This window comes from Protomyctophum bolini (genome assembly GCF_963924005.1).
Source record: "Protomyctophum bolini genome assembly, chromosome: 11".
NCBI lineage: Eukaryota > Metazoa > Chordata > Actinopteri > Myctophiformes > Myctophidae > Protomyctophum > Protomyctophum bolini.
Window position 1 is genome coordinate 5,519,657 of NC_137872.1, and position 13,670 is coordinate 5,533,326.

The following is a 13,670-nucleotide window of genomic DNA, read 5'->3' on the forward strand; positions in this document are numbered from 1 at the left end:
ACACACACACACACACACACACACACACACACACACACACACACACACACACACACACAGTTGAGTATAATAATGAATGAATTGCATTTTTATAGCGCTTTTCCAAGTGCTCAAAGCGCTTAACAATGGTTCATTCATTCATACATTGGGAGGTGAAGGGGCGAACAGTCGACGCCAGCGTCCTCACTTCACACATGTGGCGAGCTCACACCGACGGTGGCGAGCTCACACTGACCGACTCTTTGGAGGCAATGTAGGGTTCAGTGTCTTGCCCAAGGACACTTCGACATGTGGACAGGAGGAGGAGCCGGGATTCGAACCGCCGACCCAGGTATCATTGGACGACCTACTGTACCTCCTGAGCCACAGCCGCCCATAATAGAAATCCATCTCTGCCATTAAGGTGATTGAATTAAAGTTCAATCCAGTCGAGGTGTGTGTGTGTGTGTGTGTGTGTGTGTGTGTGTGTGTGTGTGTGTGTGTGTGTGTGTGTGTGTGTGTGTGTGTGTGTGTGTGTGTGTGCATGTGAAAAATGTGCATGCACAGGGGTAAGGGGCTACCAATCCTCCAATGTTTCCTCCGAGGTGGAAAGTCCACACGCACAATCTTTTGTAGTTCACACACTGTACCATGTCAGACTTGTGGGACTCACGTGGCTCTGATATCTATGAACCCAAACCAATGAAAATAACAGATCTTATAAGTGCACAGCGTGCACACTTGTAGATCTGCCATTTTCACTAGTAGATCGGTACAGTAGCTTGTAGATCGGCTGTTTACACTTACTTCTTATTTTTTATTAGATTTGTTAGGTTGTTTTAAAATGTATACAATTATTTTATTTTTTATTAGATTTGTTAGGGATTCATTTGTTCCAATCAATCAATCAATCAATCAGATTTATTGTTACTTCCACAAATATACACTGGGCATACAGGGGAGCAAAATACCGTTCTCCATGGCTCATGGTGCTTCACATTTAAAAACAATAGACACATTAAAAAGAGGCAAGGCCTTGTTAAAAAAACATTCCGTGACCCCCAAATGGGTCCTGATGATTATGATAGGCTGAGGACATAATAGGCACTAGTCTATGGCACAATGAAACCGATTCTTATAGGCACTAGTCAGGTAGAAATGTCAATTAAAAAAAAAAAAAAAACGTAGGCATTGTGCTACAGTATGATGAGGCTAATGTTGTGAAATATATTTGTTCCTGTAATATGTTGTCATGAAGGCGTGTTGACTCTGTGAGCCTAATCTTGCTTATCTCTAAACCCATTTGCCATTTTTGACAATTTTGAAAAACATTTTAAAATAGTTAAAATAGTCATTGACACGCTGTGAGCTTGTGGATCGGCTATTCAAACTATTATTAAAGTTTTAAAAAAAAAATAGTTGCAAACATGGCTAAAAGGTTTAGGGATAAGGGTGGCGCAAGAGATAGCCCTGTGCCATTGTGGAGCAGGTGTACGCGATCAATTCATGATTGCATGATTTGGTGTGTTCTTCTCCTGCCTTTATCATGGTTCTACTGACACAATCAGCTGCAGTGACTCAGGACACGACACAGCAGGCCTGTTCTCAGGGCCAGGCATTTAAATGCATCTTGTTTTAAACAGGGCGCTCACATTTTTGTTTAATTAAGTAATATCAATACTGCAATGTAGGAGTACTGAGGTACAATTAAAAGCCCGGAGCACAACATGTGCATTGGAATCAAAAATGGACTTGAAGTAGCAGAAGTAAACGGAGCTACTTTTCAACAGCTAAAGTATAACATAATGCTTTAACCCATTCTGACCTGAGATCAGATTCATACGAGGTTTTCCACTAGGACACACACTGGTCTGATGAACCCATTCTGACCTGAGATCAGATTCTAAAAATGTCAGTCGCTCTTCGATTTTTCAAAAATAGCAGACCTACAAGCTCGTAGCGCGCCACTCGGTGGCGCGCTATGAGCTTGTAGATCTGCTATTTTTCAATAGCTAAAGCATAACATGATGCTGACACCAAAACGGGTTCCCGGTCAGAATGGGTTAAACGCCAAAAGGTTCAGAATGGGTTATATTGTGTGAGTGTGATAAATGCCATGTGCCTTCATCCTGTCATAATGCACGGGAGAACGTCAGGCCAGAGTAGTGCACACACTGTGTTTTCTCTTTCCCACTGATGACTCGCCATTATTGGATCATGACTCATCATGCGTAGGAGTCACTGTGTCAAGAATTTGATCTATTGTAGATTCTGACCTTCAAATGTACATAATTTTTGTTTTGATTGTATTGCTGTATTGTTGTATTGTTGTATTGTTCTTTCTGCTTTGGCAATGTAAACCTATGTTTTCTCATGTACAATAAAGCCCTTTGAATTGAATTGTGTCAATAGGCCTCACAGCATGCTGCTATGCCCCACACAGGCAGCAGGGGGCAGCCCTGACACTTCAACGCCTCGGGTTGCTGGGCCTGTGTGTGTTTGTGGTCCTTGAGGGGGTTCCAGGAGGTCCACCCGGTTAAATGATGGAGAGTGTTGGTAACCAAATGGACCCTTATTAGTTCTCTAACTTTTGAGAGCGTCAATATGAAACCAAATGGACGGTCTCAAGAGTTAAATTGTTGTTAAACATCTGCATTACATAATTTACAAGAAGTCTACATAAGTAGAGAATGGAATTGTGGACAAAAGTCTATCCAACGATAACACAATTCTTTAGATTTGAGTCAGCAAGTCTAAATGTCATCAAACGGTGGTCCGTGGCTCAAATGCTGAACAAAAGAATGGGCCTCGATATGAAAAGGGTTGAAAAAAAATCGACATGCTTTAAGCTCAAAGGGGCACGTCGACCTGGCATATCTGCTTTCCAGGCTAGATCAGCCTGGCCCCGTTGCGATTGTGATTGGATTATCTCCCTGCCGCCGAAGTGGTGAGGGCACCAATCAGGGCCCTGCATGTGGGACAGGATCAGGGGGAATGTTTTTGTAATCCATCCCTTGGAAATGCAGGCTCCACACCGAGAATCCAGAGTGATATCTACGCAGCGATGTTCGACCACATGCCAGTAGAATCCAGAGTGATATCTACGCAGCGATGTTCCACCACATGCCAGTAGAATCCAGAGTGATATCTACGCAGCGATGTTCGACCACATGCCAGTAGAATCCAGAGTAATATCTACGCAGCGATGTTCCACCACATGCCAGTAGAATCCAGAGTGATATCTACGCAGCGATGTTCGACCACATGCCAGTAGAATCCAGAGTAATATCTACGCAGCGATGTTCGACCACATGCCAGTAGAATCCAGAGTGATATCTACGCAGCGATGTTCGACCACATGCCAGTAGAATCCAGAGTGATATCTACGCAGCGATGTTCGACCACATGCCAGTAGAATCCAGAGTGATATCTACGCAGCGATGTTCCACCACATGCCAGTAGAATCCAGAGTGATATCTACGCAGCGATGTTCGACCACATGCCAGTAGAATCCAGAGTAATATCTACGCAGCGATGTTCGACCACATGCCAGTAGAATCCAGAGTGATATCTACGCAGCGATGTTCGACCACATGCCAGTAGAATCCAGAGTGATATCTACGCAGCGATGTTCGACCACATGCCAGTAGAATCCAGAGTAATATCTACGCAGCGATGTTCGACCACATGCCAGTAGAATCCAGAGTGATATCTACGCAGCGATGTTCGACCACATGCCAGTAGAATCCAGAGTGATATCTACGCAGCGATGTTCCACCACATGCCGGGGGCGGCGGTGGCTCAGCGGTAGAGAGTGGCCGGATGGTAACCGCAAGGTTTACAACACTAACTCTGGGGGAGCCCGGGTTCGACCTGGCAACCTTGCGGTTCCCATCCAGCCACTCTCTACCCCTGAGCCACCGCCTCTACGGTGTGAACTGTAGTCCCAGCCGTGTGTGAACGAAGGCTCCTGGCTGTGGGATGATAGAGCCACATGGCCACATCTGTCTCCAATAATCGCCCGGCGTTCAAGGTCCTCGAGAGTCTCATGTTTAATGTTCCAACAGAAACACAACCTCCTGTCCTTGACTGCAGACCAAACTGCATACACACACACACATGCTTCTATTAACCCATTCTGACCGGGCACCCATTTTGGTGTTAGCATCATGTTATGCTTTAGCTATTGAAAAATAGCAGATCTACAAGCTCGTAGCGCGCCACCGAGTGGCGCGCTACGAGCTTGTAGGTCTGCCATTTTTGAAAAATCGAAGAACGACTGACATTTTTCTAGAATGTGATCTCAGGTCAGAATAGGTTAATCAGACCAGTGTGTGTCCAGTGGAAACCTCGTATGAATCTGATCTCAGGTCAGAATGGGTTAAACCTCGTGTCTCTCCCCCAATAAAAGTGACCACTAAGTGTACACTTGTACTTTCATGTGTACGAGGGGGGAATACTTCCCTTTGCGTCTCACCTCTCGCACGCAAGGATACACGCACGAAAACACATCAGATACACGTCGTACTGAGTAGCTGTGTAGCGGTGATGTTGCTACATGCTACATGCAGGTTGCTATACAATCCATCTCTGCTGCTGGCATTGTAACCCGTGGTGGAATTCAATCTGTGAATGGTGCATTAATATATATAGCGCCATTATCCAAGGCGCTTTACATAGATTGTGCATTATACATTCACCCATTTACACACACACACATTCACACACCGATGCCGGAGGAAACCATGCAAGGCACCAAACCTGCACATCAGGAGCAATTAGGGGTTCAGAGTCTCGCTCAAGGACACTTCAACACTAACTCGAGCCCTAACAAAAAAACTACAAAAATGGAGCTTGAATGAAAGAGAATTCCCCCACCCTCTTGTGATGCGACATGACAATAAAGCGGATTCTGGACACACAAACACCAAGAAGCTCACAGCGGCTCACAGTGCGCGCGCGTGTGTGTGCGTGTGTGCATGTGTGTGTGTGTGTGTCCATGTGTGTGTGGGGTGCAATCTCACCAGTGTCCAGTAGGGGGTATAAAGTAGATGCAGCAGTGCACTCTGGAGTCAGGGATGATCTTCTTGCGGTCGATGTTGATCTCCTCCTGAAGGTAGGCCTCGTACTGGTCGTTAATGAACTGCATGATGGGCTGCCAGCTGGGGGGGGAGAGAGACATTACATACACCATGATGAGGAGAGAGAGAGAGAGAGAGAGAGAGAGAGAGACATTAGGGCAGAAATCTCTTCTCTCCATATTTTAACGTTTTGTGTGTGATTTTGTTCCCGCCGTAAATCATACTGTGGTGTCACACAAGAGCATCAAAATATAGCAGATCTACAAGCTCCAGACCTGGCAGTGAAATTGACCCAATGGTGCATTTCGAGCTTGTAGATCTGCTGCTTTTTGCTTTGGTTTTTGTTTTTAGTTTTTTTGAGTGGTGCAACCACACAGCTGTGTGTGTGTGTGTGTGTGTGTGTGTGTGTGTGTGTGTGTGTGTGTGTGTGTGTGTGTCTGTGTCCGAGCAGGACACAGGGATATATATATAGCATATATAGCGTTTGTTCACCACTGTTGCAGAGCATAACACACAGACAGACAGACAGACAGGCCAGGGAGGAGGGCTTGTACAGTACAGTACAGTACAGTACAGTACAGTACCACTCACTTCAGAGGGGTCTGATTCTTTATAATTAATTAATGCTGTCCAGTGATGACAATCATCAAAAGGTCCAAGTCAGGAAATCGTTAATCTAGTGAATTCTGGCCTCATACCCAAATTAACTTCTAAAGTAGACAATATGTAAAACAGTGTTTTAGTACAATATTAATGTCATCCTTTTATTATGTATGCATGCTCACTACCTAGAAGTCATTCTGGTCTCTGTCGGGTGGACCCCTCAACCTGTCCCAACACCTCTCAGGATCCACATGAAAACATAGCAAATGATCTACGAGCTCAAAATGCATTTTGAGCTTTCACAGATCTGCTATTTGTGATGCTTTTGCGTGACGCTGTAGTGTGATCAAGTAGGGCGTTGATTTACTCATGGCCGACAGCAACAAATAACTGCTACATACTGTAGTAGCTGTTGCCACCCGTATGCATATATATACACAGGGACCATGTTGTTGCTGTCAAGCAGAGAAACTTGTATCTCCCAATGTCAGCTTATACGTTTCCTTGTAAATCAATGCCCTGCTTACTTAACCCATTCTGACCTGAGATCAGATTCATACGAGGTTTCCACTGGACACACAACTGGTCTGATGAACCCATTCTGACCTGAGATCAGATTCTAAAAATGTCAGTCGTTCTTCGATTTTTCAAAAATAGCAGACCTACAAGCTCGTATCGCGCCACTCGGTGGCGCGATATGAGCTTGTAGATCTGCTATTTTTCAATAGCTAAAGCATAACATGATGCCAACACCAAAATGGGTGCCCGGTCAGAATGGGTTAAGTGCGTTGGGAGCTTTTAGATACCGGCTATTTCTTGTTGATTTCTTTTGCAAAACAGTTTTGGACATGGAAATGCGCTCTGTCAAATCCTCTGTCCTTTGAGTGTAAACGTTGTAACGCACCAGTTCTCATTGTTGATCTGGTCTCCAAAGCCTGGTGTGTCGATGACTGTCAGCTTCATCCTAACACCCTTCTCCTCGATGTCTGCACGCGCACACACACACACGCACACACACACACACACACACACACACACACACACACACACACACACAGTATCGATACACTGTGCCAAGGAAGCAGGTTTTACACCGCGTACACATTCATGGGAATGTTTTCAAACCCACGATAACCGAGGAAACAGGGTGAAAGTGTGAAACAAGTATCAGTATATATAATATGACATTACAGAGAGAGAGAGAGAGAGAGAGAGAGAGAGAGAGAGAGAGAGACAGGAGTGAGTATCAGAAGACATCATTGTGATGATGATGAAGAGCAAAGTGTGGGAGAGAAGGAAGGACGAGAGAAGAGCAGCCAGGAAGTGAGGAGATGGAATGCAGACAAGAGTGACTTTCTGACGAGACGACAACACAGACGGATGGACGAGTCAGTAGTTCTGGATCAGGAACCAGTGGTCCTTGAGGGGGGTAACCAAATGGACCCTTATCCCATTCTGACCTGAGATCAGATTCTAAAAATGTCTTCTACATCCTGACAGTTTTCTGAAAAAGCTATGTTTCTATGTGTCAGTCGTTCTTCCATTTTTCAAAAAATAGCAGACCTACAAGCTTGTAGATCTGCTATTTTTTAATAGCTAAAGCATAACATAATGCTAACACCAACTCTTGAGTGTAAAATTAAGAGTCACATTATTGTTAAACACTACATTTACACTACTTCATTTAACCCATTCTGACCTGGCACCCATTTTGGTGTTGGCATCATGTTATGCTTTAGCTATTGAAAAATAGCAGATCTACAAGCTCATAGCGCGCCACCGAGTGGCGCGATACGAGCTTGTAGGTCTGCTATTTTTGAAAAATTCGAAGAACGACTGACATTTTTAGAATCTGATCTCAGGTCAGAATGGGTTAATCAGACCAGTGTGTGTCCCGTGGAAACCTCGTATGAATCTGATCTCAGGTCAGAATGGGTTAACAATAGAGGGTATGCGTGTTGTGACATCATCATCATACCCGGAAGTTATGTGGGAACGTCTACTGAGTGGCAAAAAACGACTTTCTGGACTTGACAGTCCATACATGCAAACAGAAAAGACCTATCTGATTGCATTAAATGACTTTAAACAACATTACATTAACTTTGCCACTCTGCATGCGCATACCCTCTATTAGAGAATCTAGAAGAATTGTAATTTTGCCAACATGGAATTGTGTCATCTATATGGTACTGTAGTGCAGTGGTTCCCAAAGTGGGGTCCGGGGACCCCCAGGGGTACCTGAGGGAGTTCCAGGGGGGACCCATCTATTTTGTTCATGTTCATAAAGTGCTAAAGTGTTTAAAGCAGTGGTTCCCAAACTTTTTTATGTCAAGGACCCCCAAATTGACACTACTTAGCCCGTGGACCCCCATTTGAAAAGATATGCCAGGGACCCCCATAAGAGAAGACGTACACATTTAGACGTCTACATTTAGACGTCTACATTTAGACGTCTGTATATATGATACAGGGGTACCTGGAAAAATATCTACCCCAAAAGGGGTACCTGGTCCAAAAAAGTTTGGGAACACCTGCTGTAGTGTACATAACTGCTTACCAAACACTGGGTCGGGACTTTTTAGTATCCTTTATTTTGTTTAATTATGATTTCAAAACATAAGAAAATATAATAATAATTAACTTTCACTAATTAAAAACAAAGAGTAATCTCATGAACAATTAAAAACGCCATAAATTGTAAAGGGCAGATCTACAAGCTCACAAGGGGGGCGGCGAAGCGACGCGTTGTGAGCTTGTAGATCTGCTATTCTCACTAGTTTGGGTCCCGGGGGAAGACATCAGATTTCAATGGTTGGGTCACAGGATAGAAATTTAGGGAACCATCGAACTAGAACACGTAATACCTATGGTTACTGTACATGTATGACTGACTGTACAGTACAATACATGTATGACTGTACAGTCCGATACAAGTTTGACTGTAGTGTACGAGGATACCAGAGAACTCGCCAGTTTACCAAGTCGCCGCGGCACAAATTCTTCATGCTAACATGCTGTCTTCATCAGTGCAGTATGTCAAACCCACAGATGTTACAGTTCATTTACAAAGTGATCAAATTATGGTGTGCAATTACATGGTCAGCTAGATGATGATAAAAAGGTGAGTATGTGAAGAATACCAATGATAAGTACAGTAGGCCTATTTCAGGATACGTTTACTAATGAATTACATTGTTTCAGTACTTTGGTGTTTAAACCTTTAGCATTCCTACTTTCTCTAGTGTTAACTCTAAACAACTATCCTCTCTCTCTCTCGCTCTCTCTCTCTCTCTCTCTCTCTCTCTCTCTCTCTCTCTCAATTCAATGCAATTTAAATGAAGGTGAAGTAAAACTAAAATGCACTAAATCGTGGCGAGTTGGTAAACTGGCGAGTTCTCCGGATACCGTGTACGACACATACCGTGGTGGTACAGTATGACTAAACTAATCTACATGTATGACTGTAAACTACTGTACACGTATGACTGTAAACTACTGTACACGTATGACTGTAAACTACTGTACATGTATGACTGTAAACTACTGTACATGTACAGTATGAGTGTACAGTACAATACATACCGTGGCTGATGGATTTGATCTCCACCGTCTTGGGGATCTTCTCCTGGGCCGCGGCCAGCGCCGACTTACGGCTGACTTTGGACTTGAACAACGTGTTCATGAGGGTGGACTTCCCCAGCCCGCTCTGACCTGAGCACACACACACACACAGGGGCACACACACACACACACACACACACACACACACACACACACACACACACACGCACACGCACAGAGGCACACACACACACACAGTGAGAGAGAGAGAGAAGTTACATTAACCACATTGACCCTGGAATCCATCAAAATTGCAACAGACAATTACAATTTAGGGATTTAGCAGACGGCCGTCTTATCCAGGTTAGGACGCGTAGACCGTACGGTGGACTCCATGTTGCTCCCTGGAAGGAAAGAAGACCGTAGGGTGGACTCCATGTTGCTCCCTGGAAGAAAAGAAACATGCGCAATGGGCTAGCTACATGCAGCCAACACTTCCGCATTCAGCTTCCTTGGCACCGAGTGCCGGTGGGGTTGCGACGCCCTCTGCGACGCCCTCTGCAGGTTAACATCCGACACTATACGAGGAACAAGAGATATGCCAGAGGCCCAGAACACATCTGTCCTTTCATTGATGAAGACCAAGGAAAATTAAAAAGAAGCCTTTGATTAGTCTGGCTAATGCACAGAACGTCTAGCCTGCAGGATCCAGCCCAAAGATCCCGCCCACTCTCTGAGTGGACTGCATCTCTTCAAGAAAGCTACAGTCTGATAATCAGGCTACAGAACGTCTTCATCACAGGGTGACTATTTACCGACTAGTCGCACGTTCTGAGCCAACAGAGGGTCGCACTGAGAGTGTCACTGGTGTATGAAGGCAGGCCACACACACACACACACACACACACACACACAGTTTGGGTGTGGTAATGTTCCCACCAACGTCCCGTGGTGAAACCAGATATCCCTCTGGGACAATAAGGTCTAATCTAATAAAGTCATTTTAACAACCAATATGTTCCTTTATATTGGATGCCCATAGGCTAATTTAATAAGGCTTGTGTCAACACACGCATGCACACACACACACACACACACACACACACACACACACACACACACACACACACACACACACACACACACACACACACACACACACACACACACACACACACACACACACACACACACACACACACACACACACACACACACACACACACACACACACACACACACACACACACACACACAGTAGTGCTGTAATGCAAACATGAACTCCGTGACATCCAACAGCTGTGGTGTTTTATGGACTTCAGGAGATTATCTTCACTGTCTGAAACTTCTACATTTCATTAAAGTCTATGGAGGGAAAGACTGCACACGGCTCCCATAGGAGGGAAAGACTGCACAGTGCTCCCATAGGAGGGAAAGACTGCACACCGCTCCCATAGGAGGGAAAGACTGCACACCGCTCCCATAGGAGGGAAAGACACACACACACACACACACACACACACACACACACACACACACACACACACACACACACACACACAGTATGCATGTCTCCAGTACTCTAATGTTCCAGGGACCCCCCCAGAAGCAAAGAAGTGAGTTAAAAACGTTCAAGGATAGAATGATTGAACGAAGAATATATATTCAAAGGTTTGCGCCACATTTTCACGATTTTTCAAAAATAGCAAAGATCTACAAGCTCGAGCTTTTAGATCTGCTATTCTTCAACAGCCACAGCGTAACGTAATGCTTGCATAATGCATAATGAATGGGTTAAGTCGTGTGATTGATCACAGTGAGGAAGGTGTGAATTTGCTTCGAGGCGTGCTGTGCGCGTGCGTGCGTGCGTGCGTGTCTGGTAATTAAAATAAAGTATGAGGCCGTCTGTCTCCATAAAAGGCTGGATTAGAAGACACGTCGCAGTGCTACACTTTAATCCACGAGCAATATCCAGTAGTATCCATCACTACCTGTCTGTGGAAACGACAGGATAGCACATGTTGGAGAGATAAGAGAGAGAAACATGAGGTGGAGAGAAATGTAGAGTTAGAAAGATAAAAGACAGAGACAGACAGAAATATATTACTGTGTGTGGTGCGTGTGTGTGTGTGTGTGTGTGTGTGTGTGTGTGTGTGTGTGTGGGGGGGGTATTTGATTTGTAGAGACGTCCACAAGTTCGTTCACGTTTACAATAAACTGCATATAGTGTATATTTCTTGGCCTAAACTTCCTAGGGTTTCTAGTGCATCGTCATTGGGTGTTCCCTGAACACGGCTTGTTTTAAACAAAATAAAGTGGAGCTTTCAACATCACACTATGGCGGTTATACTGCACACCGAATCCCTTAAAACAAACAATGGAGGGAGGCTCTGCATGGGGGTATATAAACACGTTGGGCTAATGTTTCCCTCACGATATCATATTGTATGGATGCTGGGTTGAGAATTTCAAGCACATTTTCAAATGCCCACATTATTTGGACCAGAAATAATGATACGAGATGATAATACAGTATGGTCCTGTGACAGAGCAGCCTCTGTCAGACTAATATATGCTGTTCTACAATACATGTTCATTGTATTGTTTCTGTATGGTATGTGTAACAGGTTGATTCTCAGTCCCACAGAAGGTGCACATTCTGCTGTGACATGTGAATTAATATACTTGTGTTTATCTATGCAGATGCTGTAGTTGGGAAGCTGCCTTGATGGCCTGAAGAGAGCTCTGATTGCTTGTGTTGTTAAATGTCTTGTGATTCGCTGACTGCTTAGCCAGGGGTGGAGTCAGGAGTCTATATAGAGGGGAAATGGCTCAGTAGAGAGTGTGCTGCCATGGGGAGAGGTTGACACCAGTACCTCTCAGTTCTCAGTTAAGTTGTTTGAGTTGTTATGAGTTATATTCTTTATAATTTCACTTCATTTCATGTTGTCCAGGCCTGGAACTTAATTAAAAACTTATCTTCACCTGCAAGCCTGCCTCATGTCCAATGTGTCATTCTAAAGGTTTTATTACTGACAAAACAGCCGATCCACAATCCCACTTGGTAACAGGTCCCGTCCCTAACTGTAACAGTTGTTCCAGCTGAGCTGGCCATACCAGGTCGTTTTGTATGTGCGTGTTGCTGCTATAGTGTGAACGAAGCATGTGTGCGTGCGTGCGTGCATGCTGTGTGTGACAGCGTGTGTGCGTGCGCGCTCCACCCACCTACAACCATGATGTTGAGCTCGAACCCTTGCTTCATGGCCTTCCTCCTCATCTGCTCCAGGATGGCGTCGATGCCAACGTAGGTGAAGTCCACCTGGGGAGGGGGCTTCTCCCCCCCGCCGCCGCCGTGCAGACCCCCCGCCACGCCACCGGGGGGGCGACAACACGGCGCGTCCGCCGCCACCGCTGCCTCCGACATGACGGGACCGCCGCTGTAGCTGGGAATGACCTCTGACCCTGAGGGGAGACGAGAGAACGGTGGAGGTGAGACACATGTATGAGGAGAGGAGAGACAGACACAGACAGACAGACAGACAGACAGACAGACAGACAGACAGACAGACAGACAGACAGACAGACAGACAGACAGACAGACAGACAGACAGACAGACAGACAGACCCGCGACTGGAACATATATACATCTCTGTTTGCACTGCAGTGTGTTAGCAGAGTGTGAGTCATGCTGTGCACGTCACATTTATTATGAACACCACACACACACACACACACACACACACAGGGACAGAGGTCGCGACAGCATGTACGGTTGGTCTGGAGTGAACACACACACACACACATGAAGACACAAACACAACACACGGTACAGGAGATCTCTCTCCCCTCACACCGGGGCCTCCCATCTCCTCTCTGTGTCTTACACACTAAGCCCAGTAAACCCCCACATCCCCCCCCCCACACACCCATCCTGCACTGGCTGCTGACAATATATATGAGAGAGAGAGAGAGAGAAGAGAGCGAGAGAGAGAGAGAGAGAGAGAGAGAGAGAGAGAGAAAGGGAGAGCAAAGAGCGAAAGGGGAAGTGAGAGAGAAAGAGAATGAGAGTGCAACAGAGACAGAGTGTGCCGTGTGTGTGCACTGGCTGCCTGACAATATATATGAGAGAGAGAGAGAGAGAGAGAGAGAGAGAGAGAGAGAGAGAGAGAGAGAGAGAGAGAGAGAGAGAGAGAGAGAGAGAGAGAGAGAGAGAGAGCAACAGAGACAGAGTGAGAGATACAGACTTACAGAGTGCTTTGTAACCCGACTCCTCTCACAGCTAGCATGGATTATCACCGCTGCACGTGCACTTCATACAGCATGTGTGTGTTTACTATGAACTGGCAGTTGTCATGGATAGGCACACACACGGCGCACGCACAGACACACACATGTGCACACACACATTAAATACCTCTACCTACTGCACTCCAGACGTTTGT

The 13,670-nt window shown here is 45.4% G+C and overlaps 1 protein-coding gene across 2 annotated transcripts in view; it reads right to left on the reverse strand.

The window, feature by feature from the left end:
* septin9a (septin 9a) overlaps positions 1-12,603 on the reverse strand; it is a 20,741-nt gene extending 8,138 nt beyond the window's left edge. For both annotated transcript variants that reach the window (XR_013964905.1, XM_080776296.1), the window contains exons 1-4: positions 12,453-12,603; positions 9,249-9,377; positions 6,568-6,649; positions 5,004-5,141 (exon numbers count right to left, since the gene is read on the reverse strand). Coding sequence is in view for 1 of the 2 variants with exons in the window: in XM_080776296.1 (XP_080632422.1) it covers positions 5,004-5,141; positions 6,568-6,649; positions 9,249-9,377; positions 12,453-12,504 (401 nt within the window). In the remaining variant the exon portion in view is untranslated. The remainder of the gene's footprint in view (positions 1-5,003; positions 5,142-6,567; positions 6,650-9,248; positions 9,378-12,452) is intronic.
* Positions 12,604-13,670: the final 1,067 nt, after the last annotated feature.